The sequence below is a fragment of the Pipistrellus kuhlii genome, unplaced genomic scaffold (assembly GCF_014108245.1).
Source record: "Pipistrellus kuhlii isolate mPipKuh1 unplaced genomic scaffold, mPipKuh1.p scaffold_m20_p_3, whole genome shotgun sequence".
Lineage (NCBI taxonomy): Eukaryota > Metazoa > Chordata > Mammalia > Chiroptera > Vespertilionidae > Pipistrellus > Pipistrellus kuhlii.
Genome location: NW_023425529.1, coordinates 180,799,296 through 180,824,819, shown reverse-complemented (window position 1 = coordinate 180,824,819; position 25,524 = coordinate 180,799,296). Strand labels below are relative to the sequence as shown.

The following is a 25,524-nucleotide window of genomic DNA, read 5'->3' as shown; positions in this document are numbered from 1 at the left end:
CCAAGACCATAATGCTTGCCTGAAGGCTTTGGTTGGGTCACCTCTTTCTTTGATAACCATTAAAAAATATATATTCCATTCTCTTAGTCTGTTGCTTCTACCTGCTATTCCCTTGAGAAAACTAAAGAAACAATTTCTGTCCCATGCACCAGAAGGTCACAAGTTCGATTCCCAGACAGGGCACATACCTAGGTGTGAGTTCGATCCCCAATTGGAAGGTGAATGGGAAACAATGGATCAAGGTAGCTCTCTCACATCACATCAATGTGTTTCTCTCTCTCCCCATTCCTCCCACTCTAAAATCAATTTAGAAACAGAAACAATCTCATTAAAATTATTTATTAAAAGAAGTTTTTTTTAAAAGTCACTGAGGGAGTAAAGATGGAATTAAAATTTAGGGAATTGTGTCAGTTACCAGTTTGATAGGTATGTTCTGGAGAATTGAATTTCCCAGAAGTTTCACCCTAAACCAAGTGCTGGATTACTATACATGTGTGGCATCTCTTCTCCTTAATGATGGGAGAATTCTAGATCTGTATTCTAATGATACACACAGTTACAGGTCTGAGTTTCATAAAGCATTAGCATATTGTAGTAGAGCTTTAGTGTTTAGACTTCTATCTATTTCCAGCCCTGACACCCACTGGTGGTATGACTTTGGATAGAAACTTACTCCTGATTGATCTTATCCCCTTCAAATGAAAAGGAGTATAATCTAATAAGGTTTAAGGTGCTTCCAGCTCCAAAAGCCATTATGAGGGACTGGAGATCAAGAGGAAACTCTCCCGGTAATATCTGATGTGTAAAGGTAATTGTGAAGTTATGTAGAATGAAATGAAATGAAGGCCATAAGTACACGGTTAAAAGGGAAATAGGAACAGAACATTTGAGTCAGTTATAAAGGATCTGCTCTTCTTGATAAAATCTGAAAAGTATCATCATCATAATGATTCTCAAAACTGATGAAACTGATATAATTTTTAAAACCTAAGCTCAAGCTTAAGTATTTATGTATATATACTTTTCAATTATACATGTATATATGTATATTTGTGTTCAATAAGAATACCTTAAAAATTTTGGGAACCTCAAATTTGGGTCTGTTGATTAAAAATGAATTGGCCTATGGATCCCTCTGTTGAGAAATGTATGTTTATTTAATGGACATCAGTTAACTTGCCTTTTGTGATTAAGACCAAGGGTAAGATAATGGTGGTGATGAAACTATAAAAACTCTCTCTTTGGTAGACTTGACCCCAAGGTAAATGGGGATAAGAAAAAATTAGGTGTAGTGATTAAGACTATTAAATTCATGATCTGCACATTGTAAATACAAAGTTTCTCTTAAAGAAAGACCTTATTCCTACTAAGGCACAGCCTAATAGCACAGTTAGGATGCTTCTGCATTTCTCCTCTTCAACTTGATCCAGATGCCATTAGAAGGACGAAGAATCAGCTCTCCTGCCAGACCAAGTTCTTCTCTTTTCTGGGTGGATTCGACCCAAAAATGCCTCAGGATGCATGAAACAAGGACCTTTTCTTCCATCATGGCAAACCTCTGACCTTCAAATGTAAATAACATGAATTTATTACAGATCTATCTCAAATGGGAGAAAGAACAAGTTCTATCAGAGGAAGCAAGTGATGCTAGATTTTCACAGTAGGCCCTGGGGGAACCAGTATCACTCAGGATGCTTCCTAATAATAAAGATTCTTGAGTTCCCTTCCCTGCTCCCACCCAGGGCATCTGAATAGTTTTGAGGACAAAGAATCCAGCCCACACAGCACCCAGATGAATCCTGGACTTGTTGAAGCATGAGAACCACTGCTCTAGAATGCTCTCCTCCTGGACCTTTCATGTAGTTTACTATAGAGTTACCAGGCCTCATTGCACCAATGCCTGCATTTACATAAACAATAAAATGTCATGTAAGGGAGGCAACCAATCAATGTTTCTCTCACATCAATTTTTCCCACTCTCACTAAAAATCAATAAAAAATATATCCTTGAATAGGGTTAATAAGAAACACCCACACACACCACACACACATACACACACACACACACACACACACACACAGAGGAATAAACTACGTGAAGACACAAGAAAAAGACATCCATCTATAAGCCAAGGAGAGAGGCCTCAGAAGAAACCAGCCCTGCTGACACCTTGATTTTGGACTTCTGGCCTCTAGAATTGTGAGAAAATAAAATTCTGTCATTTTATCTACCCAGTCTGTGGTGCTTTGTTACAGCAGCCCTAGAAAACTTATATACTTTATGACAGTCATAGTAAACTGGAGAAAAAAATAAAACAACCAATATTTTAACAGACTTGGATCTGAGACACTACATCTCAAAGACATTATTGTGAGAAACCCCTTTCCAAAAGGTCAAACGATTCTGATGGATACAAACCTATACAGTTTCTGGGTCCAGCAGAGAAGGGCACATATGCGTATGGATGGCGTCCCGTGGAATTCTCAGGAGAGAACCGCTCTGGCTTGAACTCCTCAGGGTTTGGGAAGTACTTTGTGTCTCTATGCAGTGCGTAGGTAATGATGAGTATTTGAGAGCCTTTCATGATTTTGTATCCCCCTGTCATGAGACAGTTGAAATGTCATGAGAACAGAGACACACAGAAAAGTCCACTCTCCCCACCACTTTCATGAAATAATTCTCACCAACATCACAATCTTCATTAAGTTCACGGCCTATGAAAGGCACAGAAGGAAAAATACGAAGGGTCTCCTTAATAACACACTCCAGGTATTTAAGTTTCTTCAGGTCTTCTAAGGTAGCAGGGCGATCAGAACTCCCTGGTCAAAGTAAATACATGAAATAAAATAAATGAAAGAATTATTTGGGTTTGGCAAATAAGACATCAAAAAAGAATATATTATAACATCAATACAGTGAATGTTAAATACCAACAGCTAAAGTAAAATTCTTAATAGTATAGATAATCAAAATAAAATGAGATAATAATGCTAAATAAAAAAGAAAGAAAAAGGTACAAAAAGTCACATGTTGTATCATTAAATTTAGAGGAAATACTCAGAGTAAATAAGTCTAAAAGACCACGTGTAAATGAGGTGCTGCCAGTGGCTGGAGGAAGAGGAATGGAGATTGGCAGATTAATGGTGCAGGGTTTCCGTTAGGCTACTGAAATAGGTTGGAATTAGATAGAGGTGGCAGATACATAACACTGTAATTGCATGAAAGTAATGTTTAAAACATTAAATTAGAATTCTCAGAGCCACTTCCAGTAGTGTATCTTCTCCTGGGTCTGATTCTTGGACTCTCCCAATAACCTGCCCCCCAAACGCCCTCCATTCCCACTTCAAAAGGAAATCCGGAGAGAAACCAAGATGAAAGCATAGGTAAACACCTAAATTTCTGTTTTGCACAACAATTTCAAAACTAAAACTAAAAGACAAAACAGACACCATCCAGAACCACAGGAAAGCTGCTGAGTGGAAATTCTACAACTAGAAGGAAAGGAAAACCGCATTGAGAATCAGATGAGCTGCAAAAAGCTGAGGTACAGAGATGTATGCACAGAGAGGACTGGCGGCTGAGAGCGTGGCTGGCTTTCTCCAGTGGGAGGGAGACAGAAGATCCTGATTGCACTGAACTCCAGTTCCAGGCAAGATCTTGGGGACCCATATTCATAAAGGGTGAATCTGGACTATCAAGAAAATAGAAAAGCACACTGAGACTCAGAGGAGCTGAGAAGGCAGAGATCCGGAGGCACATGCATGGAGAGAACTGATTGCTGAGTGCATGTCTGACTTTCTCAAGTAGGAGGGAGAGGGAAGCTCCTGACTGCGCTGAACTCCAGTTCCGGTCAAGACTCTGGGAACCCAGACTCATGCGGGGAACAAATGGACTGTCTGGCAGCATCTCTCAGAGGTGCTTGCAGTGATTACCACGGGATGCTGAGACCCAGGGGCCTCATAGGGCAGGGCTGACAGGAAACCATGGCAGTCTGTTCCTCCCTGAGTCTCTGCCCCATCTAAGCTGAGCACAGAGGCTTTTGCAATTTTGCAAGTCTTGTCTCATAAGGGTGTCTCCAGCACAGAAGTTCACCCTGCATAAACAGCTGGTCCTCACAGCCAATTGACCTGGAGGTCAATTCCTCCCAGTGATACCAATAAAAATCAAGGCTTAACTACAATAAGACTATGCACACAGCCCACAAGAGGTGTACAAAGAGTGTCTCCCTCAGGCTGAGCCACTGGGCCCTATAGGACACCTAACACGCAAAGCTACACTACCAACTCAGGTAAGCTGTGAAAATGCTGAGACAAAGAAACAGATCACAAATGAAAGAAATAGAGGAAAGCAAACAACTGGATATAGAGTTCAAAACCACTGTTATAAATTTTTCAAGAATTTTCTAGAAAAGGCTGATAAATTTAGTGAGACCCTTGAGGATATGAAAAAGGACCAAGTAGAAATTAAGAATACACTGACTGAAACAAAAAATATTATACAGAGATCTGACAGCAGACTAGAGGATTGCAAGAATAAAGTCAAAGATTTGAAATACAAAGAAGTAAAAAACACTCAACAGAAAAAGCAACAAGAAAAAATAATCCAAAAATTTTAAGATAATGTAAGGAGCCTCTGGGACAACTTGAAATGTACCAACATCTGAATTATGGGAGTGCCAGAAGCAGAGAGAGAGCAAGATATTGAAAACCTATTTGAAGAAATGACAGAAACTTCCCCTACCTGGTGAAACACATAGACTGACAAGTCCAGGAAGCAAACAGAACCCCAAACAAAAGGAATCCAAAGAGGACCACACCAAGACACATCATAATTAAAATGCCAAGGGCAAGAGACAAAGAGAGAATATTAAAAGCAGCAATAGAAAAACAGTTAATTACCTACAAGGGAGCACCCATATGATTGTCAGCTGATTTCTCAACAGAAACTATGCAGGCCAGATAGGAGTGGCAATAAATATTCAAAATAATGGATAGCAAGAACCTACAACCAAGATTACTCTACCAAGCAAAGCTATCATTCAGAATTTAAGGTCAGATAAAGAGCTTTACAGATAAGAAAATGCTAAAGGAGTGCATCACCACCAAACCAGTATTATATAAAATGCTGAAAGGTATTCTCTAAAAAGAAGAAGAAAAAGATAAAGATAAAAATTATGAACAACAAATATATATCTATCAACAAGTGAATCTAAAATCAAGTGAATAAAAGATCTGATGAACAGAATAAACTGGTAAATATAATATAATAGAATAAATATAATAGAATCAGGGGCATAGAAAGGGAGTGGATTGATAATTCTAAGGGAGGAAGAGGTGTGGGAGTTACAGGAAGAGACTGGAAAAAAATGGATGAGGACAGTGGGAGAGGACATAAAGAGAGGGTAGAGTGGGAGCTATGTGGGGATGGGGATTGATATGGGAGGAAGAAGAGGAACAATTGTAATAATCTGAACAATAAAGATTTATTAAATTTTAAAAATAAAAGAAATCCAAATGGCTACTTGAACCTGACAATAGGAGAAAAAACACAGAAGGAAGCAACCAAACATTTTGAGGAAGCAATAAATGATACAGACCAACTCAATGAAAAAGCCAGTGAGAAGATCCTGAAGATCAACAATATAACCAATTTTGCCTACCATTGTTTTTCAGAAGAGGTAGAAATTGATAACCCAAATCCCAAATTTTCAATAAACATTTGCAACCATCTCTATGCCTGCACTGCTTGGAGAGATGGATGGAAATGGACTGGATTATTTTACCAGAGTTGAAGCACAGAATTGAAAAGTAATAAATCAGGTCACAGAACAGCTTTTCATTTCAATGAATACTCTTCCTTGGAAAATAAGTGCACCCAAAGAATTTCATTGGAGCACAAGCCATGATGCATTTTCAAGTCCACTGAAATATCTGGAAAGGATTTGATGAAATGTTCAAATGCACTGCAGGATAAAGCCAGCAGGAAGAGGCTGAGAACCAAAAATGTGGTTTATGGCCACTCTGATGCAGGTGCAGATAAGGTGGAGAGATCTTCCAAGGTGGTGTTTGCCAAAATCCAATTCATTACTACTTGCCTCCTGATATGGAAGATGAAGAAGGGGAAGGAGAAGAGAAGAAGGTGATGGAGGGGGAGAGGAAGAGGATTGAAAGCTACCAACGAAGAATCTGATGAGGATGAAGGAGAAGATGACTAAGGAACACTGATGGATTCCAACCTTTTTAATAGTTTCCCCAATCACTAGGAGCAAGTTACAGTCTGGGTTTTTTGTTTTGTGTTTTGCTTTAGTCTTAGGCTCAGTCATTCTGCTCTTGCCTTTTCTCTCCCTTACATCCTTGTTCCAATTTATTTGGGGGAATTACCTTGATCGGAATACAGTGGGAAAAGAATCTCTAATGCTTTCTGTTCCAAATTCACTTTTTAAAAAAATTTTAACAGTATTTTTACCCCGCAATTTTTTTTTCTTTATTGATTAAGCTATTATACATGTGTTCTTATCCTCCCATTACCTCTCTACACCCCCACGCATGCTCTCACCCACTGGTGTCTGTGTCCATTGCTAAGGGATAGATACACGCATACAAATCCAAATTAACTTTTATCCCTTTCGACTCAACAAACACTATAAGAAATCAATGTCCCTGTGCTCCCTGGGAAAGAAAAAACTTTTGCTTACATTGCTCCGCTGGAGGCTGGAGGCTCAGCCCCTGAAGCAGTGCACAGAATTCTAGCTTTTTCCCTCCTTTCTCTGTACATTGCACACACAGATTACACTGCGTCTCTGTGAAGGGGGACAGTTAGCATTTACCAACGTACACCTGTCTACTTCCTCTTGTATGGAACATTTTTTAAAACTAAAAAAAGAAAATGGGTTTATAGAAGGTCAAAGGTGATATTTGGGTTAGTTAAGTAGCATTTTGACATCAAGGCTTCCCCTTTGGTATGTTTAGTTGTGATGCTACTGGACTTCCTTGCAGTTTAAGATGATACTTTTAAAATAAAATTCTCTCCTAATAATGGCCTGGGCCCTGCCACACAATGGGAGAAGAGCAGACCTGCAGAATCTTATTGGGAACCGTCATTCTTTATTGTAATCTTGTTCCCGTTTATTTAAAATATTTTGTTTGTTTTACTGGAAAGAAAAGATAATGATCAATTAAACACTAAAAGTGTACCAATTGCTTTATTATAATGAAACTAAGTGTGAAGTTTACCTCAATGAATAAAATAAAAAAGAGGAATGAATACTGAACATCTCAATACCCAAAGATCAGTTGCTCAAAAAATTTTAGAATAATATTGGGGATAGAAGAGAAGTGAGTTGAAATTAGCAAAAAGCATGAAAAGCAGCAGAATAAAAATCCTAGTAAAAATGGTGTCACTACTTATGTGAGATCCAAAAGCACTGTGACACCAGCATTGGGCTAGAAATTGTAAAAAACAAAAGCATGGGAACACACTCCAAAAGAACCCCATTCTCTGGAATACACAATTTACCCAGAGGCAATCTGAGAGAAATTCAACTTGAAACAAGAAAAATGAAATGGTGACAGAAACAGAGCCCAGAAGTTTAGATTGTCTCCATTCTACAAAATACAGTCTTCCATCTATATATGAAAATCTAGTCTTCACACCATCTGGACATAAAATTACTTTTCCAACTTCACCTCTCAGTGGTTCTAACAAATGTGCTGATTTCCACCTTTCCTTTAATGCTTACTATTATCTGCCACCTTTTTACTCTGCCGTTGTGCACCAGGAGCCTCTCTTCCCAGAATGCCTTCCACCTCCTCCTCTTCTCCTTTATTATTTGTTCTCACTTTGCACTAGGAAAATCCATTAGATACAACTTTGTTGATTGACTAACTTACCTTTACCTTTCTTTTCCCAGCTGTGGGAAGCCATATGACATCTGATTAAACAATGGTTTAAGTTGATGGCACAATGCACAGTTCCTTTGTGGTAGGTTGATCATGACCCTCAAATATATCAGGTCCTAATTCCTAGAGCGTTTAAATATTACTTTTTTGGGAAAAAGTTGCTTTTGAACATTTTATGAAGGATCTTAAAATGGAGAGATAATCGTGATTATCCAGGTGGGCCATAAATGCCATCACAATTGTCTTGATAAGAGAGAGCAGAGGGAGATTTGACACACACACACAGAAGAGAAGGTCGTGTGAAGATAGAGACAGAGATTTGTATGATGAGTCCATAAGCCAAGGTATGTTGGCAGTCACCAGAAGGAATGCATTTTTCCTTCAGACTTCCAAAAAGTACAGCCTTGCCAACACATTTATTTAACTCAGAGATACTGATCTGGGCCTTCTGTCCAGGACAATAAGAGAATAAATTTCTATTGTGCCAAGCCACCCAGTTTGCAGTATCTGTGCCCGCAGGCAAAGGAGACTAATATAATCCTCCATCCCCTCCTCCCCCGTCTTCTTGCCTTAAAGATAAATATGAGATCCAGAAAATGATCAAGAAAACAAAACCCACAAAGATGAAAATGACAGAGAAAAAAAAAGAGAAAGCATGGTATTTTCCCAACATCCCTATTGGCATCAGCCTAGGACTCCTTACCTACAGGTTACTGTTTGTGCAAAATAATTTATGTTCCATCAGCTTAACCCACAGCAATCACATATGGAACAGCTCTCCTGGACCCCACTAACCAGTTTCACCTCTCCTCTAAGCTCTCCTTTAGGCCCTTCCTTCCTCATATTGCCCAAGCACACAGCCATGACTTGGTATTTTCTACACAGTGTCTGCTTTGTCTATGAAGCAGCAAGATCCTTGAGTACAGGGACATGTATCTGAGTAGCCTCAGCATCTGGCCCAGAGCAGTCTCAAGCCAAGCAATCAGCAAGCGCCTGTAAACAAATGGGTGAGGTTTTGAAAGAACATTAGGCCTGGAAGGGGTCCCACATGGCAGCCTTCCTGCTTATTACAGTGTCTTTAGAACAGCCCCGACTGCACTTTCTTTATGAGGAAGAAAGCCATTTGCTTCAGTGACTTGGGACCTTTGGTGAAAGCTGTGACGGGGCCATACATACCAAACACTTCGTCCAGTTCATTGTGCACTTTTTTCTGGACTTCTGGATAACAACCCAAAAGATACACCACCCAGTTTATTCCAGCTGCAGTTGTGTCATGGCCCTACAATGTAAGAGGGGGGGAAATAGCTTAAAAAACAGAGTTCTATTGAGAAGGTTACGGATGCTAGCTCTATTTTGAATTGTCTCTGGATTTGACAGCTGTGACATGACCCCAGACAGAACAAGTTAATTTCATACAGTATTTTACCTCTGTAAAGAACAAACCAATGAAACAATTCCTTCAAAGGGGATGCCTCTGGTACAGGGACATTTCAATAGGACAGAGTCACATACTTGGTGAGAGTATGGGCTGGGCTGGGCTATCAGGAGGCCTTCCAAGGGAACTCTGTGCGTTGGACTGTTTTTGAGGAAATAAAAGTGTGACTTTCCTGAGCCAAGTGGTCAGATCTGCACTTCTCCACTGTCTCCCCCTTGTAAGGTCAGCTTTATCCGGACACCAGGGAGCACATGGGTAGTTCTGAGTTGGTCTCCACATCAAGAAGTTGATAAATAGCCCCACTTAAACCTTGCTGAGTTTGAGGCAAAATACCAAACATTTTGTAGAAAAGAACTCAATTATTCTTCACAAAAAACCTATGGGAGCACATCTAGCCTGGTTCAATGCTTGAGCATCGACCTGTGAACCAGGAGGTCATGGTTGGATTCCTGGTCACAATGCATGCTCTGGTTGTGGGCTCGAACCCCAGTAGGGGCATGCAGGAGGCAGCCAATCATTAATTCTCTCTCATCATTGATGATTCTGTCTCTCCCTCTCCCTTCAATAAAAATATATTTTTCTGAAATCAATTAAAATACACATTTTTTTTAACTCTCCATGGGATACTTGATACTGCTGTTGACATTTTAGAGGTGACAAACTAATTCCCAAAAGATGCTAAATGACTTTCCCAGGCCCAACAGCTTCATAGGAAGTGGAGGCAAGAATAGGGCCTTGGCATTTCTGATGACAAAGTAGAGTCCGCACTCTTCATCTCAGGGAGCATGGAGGATGTGGGGTGCGGAGACTCCAGCTCCAATACTGATGGTGACAACTGGACGATCTTATTTTCTGTCCATTCAGTGTCTTTAGGCATCAGCCCCTCATTTCCTGTCCTCACCTCACCAGGACACTCCATATGCAAACTGATAAGTTCTTCAGGAAAAAAATAAAAGTACTTGAAAAATAAAAGATAATAATTCTTACTGGTCCATTTACCCTTAGCAACACAAGTGACCATTGTAATATTTCCTCTCCTGGGAAGATGTCTCTAAAGGACTTGTTTTAGCTCCTAAGTGGAATTGTTAAGGACTTTTCTGCAATTTTGAGAAAATGTATTTATAAGTCTCTGATGTTGGCATGATTGTATTTTCAAATCCTTGGAATTTATGTACAGAAATGACTCTGGACTCTGACAAAAGCTGGCCCATGTCACTGAGTTGTTTAGCAAAATTATAGAGGAAGTGCTCTTCCTAACAATTTTAATAGCTTCTCCTGAATTTGAAAATGAACTTCCTGATTTATTTTGTCTTCTATCCAAAGGCAGCAAACACAAAGCACAGAGCCAACAAGTGCATTGGCGGAACTGCGCAGGGCAAGAATCTGGCAGACCAGGAGCATAAAGGGCCTGGAATAGACATAGAAGCAAGGAACAGATTGTTCCTTCTCAGAGGGAAGGAGGAGATGGGTGTGTGAGTAGGAAACAACATCTGTATAATAGGGGGGCCAGATGGAGACGAAGTGAAGCAAGGAATAGAAAGCCTATTTGACGAGACCGGTTTGGCTCAGCGGTAGAGCGTCGGTCTGCGGGCTGAAGGGTCCCAGGTTCGATTCCGGTCAAGGGCATGTACCTTGGTTGCGGGCACATCCCCGGTAGGGGTTGTGCAAGAGGCAGCTGGTCGATGTTACTCTCTCATCGACGTTTCTAGCTCTCTATCTCTCTCCCTTCCTCTCTGTGAAAAATCAATAAAATAAAAAAGAAAAAAAAATTAAATAAAAAAAAAGAAAGCCTGTTTGAAGAAATGACAGAAAACTTCTCTGATGTTGGGAAGAAAAGAACTCATACAAGTCTACAGCTTTATCTGAAGAAGAAAGTTCATCTGGTATTTAATTTGGGTCTTAAACTTTGTAATTACTAACTATAGTATAATGAGTCTTCATCAGTTAGAACAAGCTACTTCAAAATGTGATCAGACTTTTTTTTTTTAAATGTTAAAAACTTTTTTAAAGAATTCCTATAAATGAATTATCTTTTTAAGTTAAAAATAAATTGAGAACAGATCATCTCTTATGCCAAGGAATCCAACATATTCTAAAAGGTAGCTACAAATAATGCTTGCTATTTCATGTTCTTTCTAATTTGACTATGAAATGCTTAAACATGTCTAAATATTACTGTTGGCTCTTTCTTCACCTTTAACATTTTTAACTCTCATCAAAATTTAAAAAAAAAAAAATTTCTTGTTATGTAACAGGAACTGTAATTTGTTTAATGAGGATACCTGATACTAACACGACAACGCAAAATACCTCAAACATGAAAGTGTCCACTTCTTCTCGAATGGCCTCATGGTCTAGCTTGTTCCCTTCATCATCCACCACATTTAAGAGCAGATCGAGAAAAGCCTTGCGTTTTCTGTTGGAAGGGGTCTTGCCCTTGTCATCACTTGTACGTTCTTCTTCTCTCTTTAGTTCATTGGCCCGTTCATGGATGACCTGTTTGATTTAAATGATCACATGCTTTTGTGTGAAATTTGATATGGCTCAATAGTCCATTTTCCTGTGAAACTATACCAGCTTCTTTAACTGATTTTTTTCCTAAGCCTTTCCTGTTCTGTCTCAGTCAACAGGAACTTAGGTTTTTGTGAGAGAAAAAATAGTAAAGCTTTCTGTGAATATTTATAGGGAGTAATACATCATTTCCAACAACTATTTTTATAGTCTTTCCAACATGGGAGTAGAGTAGTAGTCTCATGAATAGGGTCTTAGAGAGTTGAAAGAGCTCATGAGAAAAGGTTGGGTGGTGGAGAGAACACAATCATTATATGATAGACTAATTATAGATCACTCTAGTTACGTGCTGTATTGGAGAACAGATTTACCTTGTATGCTACCATTCCTTCTGCCTAGAATGCTCTTGCCTCAGAAGCCAGCATGACTAGCTTCCTCTTTAGTCTGAGATTTCTGCTGCCCATGGTCACACTGTCAGGGTCACTGCTACCCTAGTCCCTGGCACTCACTCTCTTCCTAAGCCTGCTTTACCTTTTTTCCATTTCACTTACCACCTGGCATTGTATTTGTTATTTAGTGGCTTTCTCCTCCAACTGCAGTGTAGCAGCAAATTTGTCTTTATTCATTCATATATTTCCAACCTTTAGAGCACTGCTTGACATTTTAGAAATGTCCATCAGGTATGTATTGAGTAAGTAAAAGAATGAAGGCCCCTGAGCTTAATTTGGTTACACATTTCAACTTTTTCCTCCTTTCAGGCAATTGTCTAAACCTTCTTTTGCTTTGAATGAACAGATCCCAAGTTCAGTAAAGAAAAGCACTGTGTCCTCTCTTTGCTTCTTGGTGGAAACCCTGGTGCCTGGCACTCAGTATGCAATTTTTAATATTATCCATCCAATCTGGAATTCATTCATCATTGATACTGGTATTAATGCATGAAATATGAAGACAAGTGTAATTATACCTATAAAATACAAACTGTTCACCTTTCACCTCTTGCCAGGCAGCTCACTCCAACATCTCATTCATCTAACACCTAGGGACTCTATCACTTGATCTGTTGGTGAAGGCAGAACCTCATTGTCAGGAAGCAATGCCATCATATTGAAAACTAAAATTTACAGCGAAGAGTAAATATAATTACTTTGGTATGTTTATCAGTATATTGAAATTATAATGCATATTTTCTATTAAAGTTTGCCTTTTCATAAATTTTTAATACAAAGACGAACAATTTCCAGAACATTACTATTTCCTTGTCATTACAAATTAAATAGTAATATCTAGTTACTTTTTATCTTTTCCAGTTTAAGATACTGCCATAAAGGCCCTTTGTCTTTGAAAATCATTGCCTAATCCAAACACTTTTCTGAGTATTCTTATAACACAGATCCCTGTGCCTTTATTATCTTAGCATAGCACCCAGTTTGATAATAAACTACCACAGCTGATATTACATTTTGTAATTATTTATTTATAGACAACCTCCCCAGTAGACTAAACTCCCCCATGAGGGAACATTAATGACTGGCTCTGTTAACAAACATAGAAGTCATGCACTTATAAAAGTTCTAGAAAGTGATAGTAGTAGGAGTTGCACAACATTGTTAATGCTCCTAATGCCATAGACTGGTACACTTAAAATGGCTATTATGATAAATTTTATGTTATGTATGCTTGTCCACAATAAAATAAAATGAGGACTTACATTGTTGGTAAAATCATGTAAGATCTTTAGATTCCTTTTGTGCTCCCATCCATCTTTAAACAAAAGGTACAAAAAGTCTTGCCAGAGCCAAAAGGTCCTCATTCTTCGATGTAGCAAATCACTCATCCTATAAACAGGATGCAAATGTATCAGCTGATATATCAAAATGTGCATTGCTAATGTACCTATTTGGTGCCTGATCTCCATGAGGGTAATGTGTGGCAACCATGATAATTGTCTTAGTAGCTACTAAGAACTCTATGCTTTATACTCAACAGTGAAGACATGGGTTATTACACATCCAAGGAAGCTTAAGAATTAAATGGGCTCTTTAGAGGAATGAAGATTCCATTATAAAACATCCTCACTAGATGGCCATCTGATCTCTCCTATTTCTCCAGAGGAGTTCTGGACCTCCCCGAGCTGCCTGTAGCTCTTATACCACAGGGTGGGATGAGATCTGCCTGTTTGATGTCCACACATTTGCTTGATCACTCCTCTGGCTGTCCTCTTCTCCAGGAAAGTGCCCTCTGTCACATCCCTGTCCTGAGTCCCCCCCCCCCTCAACATTTCCTGTGATGGAACAGGAATACCTAGACATGATGCCCTCCTTTGAGAGCAGCTTCTAGGTCAATTCTGCAGAGTGGCCTTTTCAGGTCACTCAATCTGTGGGTCCTATTGCTGTTTTCTTCTAGAATATCGACTTTATTTTTTCTTTCTAAGCAATTATTATAGTTTATAAGTATACACTTATTTGTTTTGATGCTTGTCTCCCTCTTATTCTGTTCGGTAGACCACTATAAAACTAGTCAGTATCTTGTGTAATGAGTGGCAGATTATATATACTAATATGTATAAAAATGAAATGGGCAGTGGATTTAAAGACAGAATTCCTCAAATCAAACCCTGGTCCTGAATTTTAATAGTTAAATAATACCAGCAATTTTTCAAAGTAAATATGACTATTTCAATTAAAAAATAATACATATTCAGTGCAGAAAATATGAGAAGAAAGAATTAATAACAACTTGAAAAAACAAGAGAGGGGAGCACATAACACAAAACAATATCATAGCTAACATTCTGAAATAATATCTACAAGGTTTTATAGTGAATAATTTTATACCTAGAACTTATCATGCTAAAAATATTGTTTTTATCATTATCTTATCATTAGTCATAATATAATTTCTCAATATATCATAAAATAATTATTAAAAATTATAACATAGCCTGGGTAGGCCATAGTTTGTAGAATAAATCCCCTACTGTTAAAATATAATACATGCATAAGTGATTAGGTTGATTTTTAGTACAATATTTCATTGTGAAACAATGAAAAAGATACAACACAGACAAAAAGTTATTAGTGGTATTTTATAAAGCTTGAATCAATAACAATTTTAAAAATAATTAAAAGGACTCCGTTTACCTATAAACTGCACGGACATACTCAGAATCATCATTATTCTGAGCATCAATATTCTTGCCCATAGCTGTTTCTGCAAAATATGATGAGAAGCAATCATTCAGTTCTTGCACATGCCTTCTGTTTATTTTCCAGTAGCAAACACTTGAAAAAAGACATAAATTCTTCTATGTTTTAGAATTGTTCCTTTCCCCTTTTACTCTTGCACCTCTTGTTTCTCCTACTCCCTACTCCTACTCCTCTTTCCCTCTGACCTTCCTGGCAGGTTGGCTCTACTCAAAGCCCTAGCAGTGGGCACTGCTTCTTAGGAGTCTAATTTAGTGAAAGGACCACCCCAAAGAAAACAATATCCTGTCTAACCCTTTCATTTGTCTTCCCAGTGAAGTCTTATTTTCTATTTGGGCCATTTTCTGTTTTCACCTAGCTCTAGAAACAAATCAATGAGACTTACCACAGATGATATCTAAGGCACAAAGTGTGATGTAAAAAAAGCAGTTAAATTTTTCTCCGTCAACATGTTTTTCAAGCTTATTAACCAATATGTTGGCTTGTTCATTCATGACATCTAAGAACTCTTCCAGAATGGTAAAATGGAAAGACGGTGTTAACATTTTTCTCCTGGAGCGCCATTTGTTTCCAGTACTAGAAATACAAGACATGGTTACAAAGAAGAGAAAAGTAACATCCAAAACAAATAAGGCATAGTCAAGACAACAAATTCTCCTTAATCCACAGATTCCCAAATGCTTTGGTCAGAATGTTAAGGGGAGATTCATATACAGTTACAGAATGGGCATATTTTAGATATCCTTCTATATTACTAATATTTAAAAGAGCACTCATCAAAATTGAAAATTTTAAGAATTTTCCTGGATTTCTAAGTTCTGAGTTTCCAAAAATTAGAAGGTTCCCTCCTTTTTCCAACCTCAGCCTCTGAAGATTAAGGAGCTCCTTGAGTCTACTTTGATCCTAACATCTCCCAAGTCTCCAAAGTCTCCGTGGAAGTCCTGCTTTCTCCTTCTCAGTTCATGGGGTCCTGCTGCTGAATGGCAGCGCGAGGACCGAGGTTACTGTGCTCCCCTTACTTCTCTGAGGATGACTGCCTTTTTCATTGAATTTTCAAGATTTCCCTGCTCAAAACTCTCCTGTGCCGCACTCCCTTTATACATTGGGAATTTCTAACTCTCCTTGGAACAATGCTGATCATCATCATTGAATACCATGGCTGGAGATTACTCTACACCCTGGGTTTCTGTGTCTCAGAGATCCATTATCACCCAACCTTTTCAGCTTCTCCTTACTACCTGACAGCACATTCTTGAAAACCACCTCTTGTCAGTGACTGACACAAGACAGGTTTACCAATTTATACTGACTTACCTTGTAAGAAGTCCTAGGCCAAGCCATGGTTTTAGAAAGGTGTACAGATAAGACTTGTCAATTTGCTTTGAGCTAGTTAAAATTACCTTAGAAAGAGAGAAAAGAAAGAGATAAAGATATTAAAGCTGCCTTAATTATAAGAATACTGGACTAGAACACAACTACTTTCTAAAGTAACGTTTCATAACAATCACTTGGTTGTGGTTCGTTTTCATTACGATGACTCAAAGAAATTCAATTAGAGTTTGGAGCGTACAACTGTCACTCACTCTTGGAGACTAGCTGGAGTTAACTAAAAGGAAAATGTCCAAGAGAATTCCCTGACTCCTGCCATGAATTAGGAGCCACATGGAGTTGTTTATTGAGGGTAGGAGTGAGGGAAGAGAAGGTGGGTGAATCAAAGGATGACCACATTTAGGGAGATGGAAATCATAAGATCATGATCAGGCATGTTGATTTGGAGGCATTCAAGTTGCCATAGTCTGAAAGCAGGTATGCAGCTCAGGATTAAGGCTTATACTGGGTACACATTTGAGTGTCTCCAGGGCATAGGTGGCACTGGGGACCATGGGTATAGTTAGGTTGCCTGGAGTCAAAGTAAAGCAGAAGGGAAGAGCATATGCACAAAATGTTTCTCAGGCTTCTTGCTGCAGTTCCCTGCTTTGGATAGATCTCTATCCTCATGTACTAAGCCCACTCATATTGGGCCAGCAATGGCTGAAACCCCGTATGTGGCCCTCTCGCTGTCTCCTCTGGGCCAGTAGATTCTGCAGTGTGGTACCAGAGACACTAAGAGTTTTACCACAATGAGTAAGAAAGATGTATCCAAGCCCAACAAGCCTAGGAAATTCTGCTGTTAATTTTGCTCCATCAAGAGAAGATCCTTTTATCCCATTTTTACTTCCTGACTCAAATCCTTTGTCATCAAACCATAAGATCATACCCCCAATATCATGATAATAAGGAAAAGAAAGGTAAACAATTTTTAGGAGTAATTTCATAGTGTGAATTAGTAACATCTTCCCCATCAATATCAGATTAGTGTTCTATTTTTAAAAATTAACTTGAAATAATAAAAGTATAATGGTTACTTAACATCTTAAGGGAAACACTTACATTTTATTAGTCTTATATTTCTGTAGCCTTGAAACAGTACCTGGCAGATGATATGAGCTCAGTTTACAGAATAATCTATTGATATTTATGGTTCTGTTCAACTGAAGACTTTCCAAAAAAGGAGGACAAATATATTTCTTAACACCAAATGTGTATAGACATGTAGAAGCTGCTACTCTTCCCAGAACTCAGACTATATCTGGAAAACACTAAATGGCACCTTCACAGCTATAGATATTTAATGGAATCCTCATTGTATTGAATTCAATTAAATATAAGGACATGTATTTTCTGTTTATTCTGATGAGATTCTCGCACCACCAAATATACAGTGGAATATTGATCACAGTCACCATGGACTCACCTCTATAGTTTCGGCCTTATACATGACTATTGCTGGTACTGTGCCAAACCAGAGTTTTAGCATTGGCACATCTCTGTTTTCTTCAGTGCAATTAATCAGTGCCTGGAAAAACTCTAGGAGAAAATATTTAATTTTAAATAAGTTTCTTACTGTGGCATTTTTGGTTTCTTACTCTTTTTATTTTGGTCAACTCATTCAATATCTCCCAGGTCTTTCACATCTTGAAGCTAAACCACACAGGTGTCCTTACTAAATTATTAGTGCATGAATTATGAGGCTAATTTAATTATAAGTGATGTATGTGCAACAACTTGGTTAACTGAGAAGTGCCAAGCACTGTGGGTGTTTGTGGTGACCTTATGACATGCCTCCCAAGAGCACTGAGGGTGTTCAGTTTCTCCTGACCTGCTTCAGGCTCCGCTTCCATCGGAAGGGAAACCTGTCCCAGCTCTCCAGCCCTGGCAGATAGATGCTTCCCTTTTACCCCCTCTAAAACAGTATGGAAGCTCCTCAACAAATTGAGATCAGAGCTACCATATGATCCAGCAATTCCTCTTCTGGGTATTTATCTGAAGAACATGAAAACACTATTTCAAAAAGATATATGCACCCCAATATTAATTGCAGCATAACTTGCAATAGCCAGCACATGGAAACAACCTTAGATGCCTATCAGAGGATGCATGGATAAAAAAGATAGGACAATATTGGCCCAGCTGGCATGGCTCAGTGGTTGAGCATTGACCTGGCCTGGCCATATGCTTGGGTTGCAGGCTCGACCCCCATGTGTGTGGAGCATGCAGAAGACATCCAATTGATGATTCTCTCTCTTCACTGATGTTTCTCTCTCTCTCTCCTGCTCTCTTTCACTCTGAAATCAATAAAAAATATTTTTTAAAGATAAAAATATTGTCATTTGTGATAAAATGAATGAATCTGAAGAGTATTACATTACATGAAATAAGACAGACAAGGTAAAAAACATTCTGATTTAACTTATATCATATCTAATAAAAGAGTAATGTGCAAATTGACTATATCTCCACTACACACAAAAGCCATGCTCACCAGCCAATCAGCAGTGGGTGTGCAAATTAACCCAACCAAGATGGCTGTAGACACAGAGAGAGCAAGATGCTTGGGTTTACCAGGCGATAGAGGAAGCCAAGCTTTCCACCTGCCCTGGCAGGCCCAGGTCTCCACTCAAGACTACAAAGTTTCAATTATAGAAGTTAAGTAAATCCCAACAAAAATGGCAGCAGCTACGGAGCTGGAGAGAACAGGAGGCTTGAGTTGCCCCCGGTGATGGAGAAAACCAAGCTTTCCTTCTGCCCTGGCCTGCCTTGGCTTCTGCTAATGGCTACAAAGCTTCAATTATAGAAGATAAATAAATCCCAGATACCAGGGCCTCTGCTTGGGTTGCGAGAAGGAGTGCCCAGCCTGTAAACCACATATAATATATAAATAACTAGAGGCCCAGTGCATGAAACTCATGCACCTGGAAGGGGGGGCGTCTTTCTGCTGGTCTGTGCCCCTCAGTCTGGGAGGTCTCAGGGGATGTCCAACTCTTGTGAGCCCATCTCCTGGCTGAGCAGCACTGACCTGTCGAGCACACTAACCACCAGGGGGCAGCTCCTGTGTTGAGTATTTGCCCATAGTAGTCATAGTGACCAGTCATTCCACCATTTGGTTGATTTTCATATTAGCCTTTTATTATATAGGATGCTCTATGTCTACATTTTCTTGGATATAGGAAAAAAATTGGACTTGGGAATGTGACAAAAATATGGAACATTGTCATAGTGAATATAAGAAAGAATCATTAAGCTAATTTAATTATGAGTGATAAATGAGCCAAAACTGGTTTGGTTCAGTGGACAGAGTGTCCATCTGCGGACTGAGAGGTCCCAGATTCTGTTCTCGTCAAGGGCATGTACATTGGTTGCAGGCACATCCTGGTGGGGGTGTGCAGGAGGCAGCTGGTCGGTGTTTCTCTCTCATCGATGTTTCTGACTCTCTATCTCTCTCCCTTCCTCTCTGTAAAAAATCAATAGAATATATTTTTTAAAGAATAATTAAGCTAAAAATAATTACTGAAAAGCACTGAGGAAACTGTAGGGGTTAGATAGAGAAAGTTGGTAATCAATCAAATCAGTTTCCTATGCCATGTCCAGATAGAAGAATGAATATGACGGAAGTACCTTACTTCTTGAAAACACAACATGCTCACACATGCATTCCACAGGCAAGGAACATGTACCACCAAAGACCAGATCCCTACTCTCAGGAATTTATTATCATAGGAGATGGTCACTGTGGTACTAATCACAGTATCAGGTCAAATGAAATGGGTGCTAAATTAGAAGGTTAAGCCTGACAAGTTATCTATTTGCATTGAAAGGACCAGAGAAATTCCAAGAAAGAGATGGCTTTTGAGTACAAAGGAATGAGTTGGCTTTTCATAGGAAGAAAAAGGCAGTGAGGGTAAACCAAGCAGCAGAAATAGCTGAGCAGAGTCAGGGAGGTCTGAGAATTGCCTATAGGCTTAGCCAGAGCCCAGGATGGGATGATAACATTGATAGATGAGCCTGGAGTGTTGCAAGGCTAAAGAAGTTGGATTTTCCTTTATGGTCTCTAGGCCAGCGTTTTTCAACCGCTGTTCCGCGGCACAGATGTTGCCTGGTGTGTCGTAGGTGCAGACAAGACAAGAATTTTATAATTTTTCACTATTTTGTTTACTTAATATTTCATAATAAAGTAATTATAAAATACTTTCTTTGTGTTTATTTGATTCCTATTCAAGAGAATTACTTTATATATAGTCAATATAGGCACAGAGTTAAATTTTTTAACATTTTCTAATGGTGGTGTGCCTCGTGATTTTTTTTCATGAAACAAGTGTGCCTTTGCGCAAAAAAGGTTGAAAAACACTGCTCTAGGCAATATCTGACAGTTTCTGAGGAGTACTAGAACCACAGAGCTATATTTTAGGACGATAACACTGAGGTGTGTGGGATCTGTGGAGAACTTGGGATTCTAGTCCAAGGATGTAGGAAGCTTCTGGGGTGGAATTCCATGCAGCCAGTGTTAGGGGCTCGGGTCCTGGTTTATGGCTGGTCCTTGTATCAGGTGTGGGGAAATGGTGACCAGTAATCCCAACAACACTGAAGTAGTGAGGAAAGTCTTGGAATTAACCCAGCACACTGGCTGGGAGGCATGTGGTACCCAGGCTTTTCTAAGCAAAGGGAATGCCCCATGTCAGCAGCAGGACTAATGCCCACAGCACTGTGAGGCTACTAATACAGATGGCACCTGAGGTTGTTTTAAATGGGAATTTGGGCCCCACAGACAAATTGACATGGAATAAAAAACAACTATTAAACTTCCCAGCTCTTTTTTTGTGCCAATACTTGTTCACATACTCAACTACCCCTGCTCCTTCTCCCATCCCTCAGCTCCCCCACCCCTGGGCTTCAGGGCACGCTGCTCAAAGTGCAGTGGGAGAGAGGCTAAAGCACAGGGATGTGCATTACACATGTCGATGAAGAAACAGGAATAATTGTTTAAAGCGTATGCACATTTGGGCACCTCAACACCCAATAATGAATCTTTTAAATGGCTAACATTAATTCCAACATATTTACTTGCTGTGGGAGGTGATTAAACATCAGAGCAGAGCTAAGGGTTTCTGATGCCTATGTCTTTATGCCTCACCACAGTCAGATGAGAAACACTATTACAGAAGTCAGTGAATAGCTGAGGAAGTTGTGCTCAGCTGAGTCATTGCACAATAGCACAGCGCTGGTAAATACAGGCCTGGCTCTGTACCCCAGGCACCCACACATACACACTGTGCCATCTTCCCCATTACATCATGTCAATTCAAAATGCCTTCCGGTCAAACCATTGGCTAAACTGCTATGAAAGAAGCTAGATCCCATCAACAGTGTCAAAATGTATGTAGCATGCATGGCCATAACCCACTGCCTTGGTCTGGTCTGGCAGAGGAGACAGGGAAATCGACACCCGTGGTTGGAAGGCCTCAGGTGGGCCCCATGGCAGGGAGCAGCTGGGGAAGACAGGTGCTCACAAAAAGACTGGAGAAGCAAAAGATGGAGTTCAACAGGGAGTCAGTTGCAATTCTCCATGTGACTCTTCTGAGGCCAGAATGCTGATGGTACCCACACAACGAAAGGCACGGCTGCTTGTATAAGACACAAGGGTACTGAGGATGAGAAATACACCTCTAAATGTTGTGCTTTGCCCAATTTTGCTGAGCTCAATGCTGGGCACAAAGGAGGGCCTCAAATAGGTGCATGATTAACAATGAAAAAAATGGACTCAAACCACGTTCTGGACAATGGTCTAGAAAATGCTCGCATGAAATTAAATCCTCAAAGTGACTGTACTATAGTGACTTTTACAAGTAAAGGGTTACACACTATAAAGTAAAGAGTTTTAAACTACTTGTCAAAGTCAAACTGCCAGAGGCTAAAACCAACAGTAGTTAGCATATTAATGCAACAAGACATGTTGAAAGGCCAATGGACTTTGGTGTTCAACAGGGCTGAAAGTAAACATTATATTGCCCTGCTGTGGGCTCAAGGGGTAAGGCAATTATTTAATCTGATAATAACTATACTATTTAACCAAACTTTACCTTTGACCTGCCTGTTTGCATGTCTAAAGAGCAAAAATGTATTACAGTGAATCAAATCAAACTGGACCCAGAAGTTCCTGTACCTCTCAAAAGAGAGGTCTCCCTCTGGCCTCCATGCCTTCTAAATTCATATTTCTTGTGTAGTATTTTCATTTGTGCATTGGCCCCTCCTTCAGATCCTGAACTCCTCCGCAAAGGTTGCAGCATCAAACAATTTGATTACAAGCAGAAAGGGGCAAAGGTTGGTCTTAGGTCCAGATCCTGTAGTTGTTGATGCATTAAAAAGTCCCCGTGAGGAAGATGTGTTATCATTCTCTTCTCTCTAGAAGTAACTATAATGAGAATTACTTTAAAGCACTGGTTCTCAACCTTCCTAATGCCACAACCCTTTAATACAGTTCCTCATGTTGTGGTGACCCCCCCAAACATAAAATTATTTCTGTTGCTACTTCATAATTTTGCTACTGTTATGAATCATAATGTAAATATCTGATATACAGGCTAGCTTAGGCAACCCCTGTGAAAGGGTCATTCAACCACCAAAGGGGTCGTGACCCACAGGTTGAATACTGCTGCTTTTAGAGTCCAATAACACACATTTGTTTTGAAATGGATCTTATTCACCAGAGATTTCAATTTCTAGAAAAATTCCCCAATAGACTATGATGAGATTTCTTAAGTATATTGTTGATAGATAGATAGATAGATAGATAGATAGATAGATATACACACATACAAGAGGGGCCTATATTTCTACACCATTGTTTTTTCATATTATTGCCTTTGGGTAGGAGGGAAGATTAGCTCTGCCATTAGCGTTCACCATGATGATTTTTACAAATGTGGTTTTCATATATCAAAATGTGCTGCATCACTTGCAACATTAGTCGCATTAATGTTTGGTTGGTTAAAGGTTTCCTTGGGTTTCTTCTGCCAGAAACATTTTTTATGTTTTGGTGACACTCTCCCATGAGGCCTCATGTATTCCCCGTGAAGTTGAAATGACAGCATTATTTTCATTTGGAGAAAGGAAAGTGGAAAAGAAATAATCCTTTAAGATTTGGAAATGATGTTCAGTCTATAAAACTTATTCAATAAGCTAAGGGCTGATTGGATTCTAGTTCTGGGCTCATTTAAAAAATATTATTTGGCCTTAACTGGTTTGGCTCAGTGGATAGAGCCTTGGCCTGTGGACTCAAGGATCCTGGGTTCGATTTCAGTCAAGGGCATGTACCTTGTTGGGGCACATTCCCAGTAGGGGGTGTGCAAGATGCAGCTGATCCATGTTTCTAACTCTCTGTCCCTCTCCCTTCCTCTCTAAAAAAAAATCAATAAAATATATTTTAAATATATATATCATTTGGGGCAAATCTTTTCAGTTCTGGGTATCTCAACTTCTATAGCCACGAAGATGAAGTGTTAAGATCTAAATCTCCCTCCCTCATGTGGGATCCAAATATCAGGGACTTTTAAGAGCTTTCTAACTCAAAGTGATCCCTCTACCCCTATCATAACATAAGGTAAAGCTATCTCTTCAAAAGATGATTTCAATTAAAAAAAAGACTCACTCTTTAACAAATACGATTTCTGAAACTTGCTGTGCGACTTTTGAAACAGGCCTTGAAGAATAACATCATAATTCATTGTTGTTATGTAACCTCCACAGCAGGGCCAAGGAGGAATGCAAGTTGTGGTCAAGTCTTGTGATTTCTGGAGGGAGAGGCTCTGTTCTCAAGTGCGTTACTTGTCCCTTATTTGCAGAGAGAGAGAGAGAGAGAGAGAAATGAGAGAGAGAGAGAGAGAGAGAGAGAGAGAGAGAGAGAGAGAGAGAGAGAGAGAGAGAGAGACTAACTTATAAGTTGTGTCCGCTTTTAGGACTTTAACAGAAGAAAAACAGGTGGTTTTGTTGTTGTTGTTTTTGTTTTTCTTATTAAATATATTTTTATTGATTTCAGAGCTAGAAACATCAATAATGAGAGAGAATCATTGATCAGCTGCCTCCTGCATATCAGCGCCCCCCCCCCAACCAACCCCCACCCCCACCTCCCTGGGGATGGAGCCTGCAACCAAGGCAAAAACCCTTCACAGGAATCAAACCCCAGACTCTTCAGTCCTCAGGCTGAAGCTCTATCCACTGAGCCAAGCCTGCTAGGGCTAGAGGTGGTGGTTTAAGACAGCAGCAGCCAGGACTTGGGAAAATGAGAAGAGAAAAGGCAGAAGGGCAGGCGTTTAGAAACACTGCACTTATATGTAATGAAAACTGGAGAGAAGTGGGGACCCATTATCCAGGGGGTGATAGAGGCGCCCCTCACCCAGCAGCCTGCATCTCCAGTCCAGTGCTCCAGGCGGGGGAGCAGGGGGTGCTCCTGTGTTATCCCTGCAAGCCCCTTACCTTTCCCTCCTCGCTTCCGGACCAGGGAGTGTCCCACAAAGGGGTAGGCACCCGAAACGGTGGGGATGGGTCTCATTTGCAGCCAATTATGCACATAGCTCGCCAAGATCTGCAGGAAGCTCAGGATGAAGGTGGCTCCTGCCAGGGTGAGGGCGCTGAGCGCGCCCCAGAGCAGAAGCTTCTGCCCGACGGGCACCAGCCAGACGGTCGTCATCGCTCCAGCGGTGGGCTCCGCGCGGGGACTGAGACCCAGAACTTTGGGACCGGGAGCTTCGGGCCAGGGAGTGGTCCAGCCTCTGGAGTTCAAGTGCTGGGCCCTGGGAGGAGTCCCGCAATTCTCCGGGGCGGGCGTGGCGGGCTGGGATGGGGGGGTATGGGGGTGGCGCCAAACCGAATGGCCTCTCCCTCCTCCTGCAGCCACAAGCCCAGGCGCCCAGCAGCGGGACTTCCCGCTCGGGGACCGCCCTGCCCGCTGGGGACCGCATCAGAGCCTCCCAGGCTGGGAGGAGAGAGTCCCTGTTGTCATTGTGCAGACAGACGCCCACAGAGCGCGCGGGGAAGACCCATGCTGCAGCCAGAGGGCGCTGAGAAGAAAGGAAGGCACTTGGCTGGCGTGGGGAGGAGAACGGG

General features: G+C 40.3%; 1 protein-coding gene across 2 annotated transcripts; it reads right to left on the bottom strand.

Moving 5' to 3' along the window:
* Positions 1-362: 362 nt before the first annotated feature.
* On the bottom strand, positions 363-25,205 carry LOC118730058 (cytochrome P450 4V2-like). 2 transcript variants are annotated; one of them, XM_045588936.1, is made up of 12 exons: positions 24,895-25,205; positions 17,843-17,955; positions 16,363-16,448; positions 15,434-15,624; positions 14,986-15,055; positions 13,554-13,680; positions 11,645-11,830; positions 9,076-9,178; positions 2,686-2,820; positions 2,420-2,599; positions 1,346-1,563; positions 363-1,289 (listed from the first exon to the last, which is right to left on the bottom strand). In XM_045588936.1, the coding sequence occupies exons 1-11, from the start codon at positions 25,106-25,108 to the stop codon at positions 1,391-1,393; spliced, it is 1,578 nt and encodes a 525-aa protein (XP_045444892.1). In that variant the 5' UTR covers positions 25,109-25,205; the 3' UTR covers positions 363-1,289; positions 1,346-1,390. The 2 variants fall into 2 exon arrangements, with proteins under 2 accessions (XP_045444892.1, XP_036313641.1); XM_036457748.2 differs by having other exon boundaries at positions 363-1,563.
* Between the last annotated feature and the right edge of the window lie 319 nt (positions 25,206-25,524).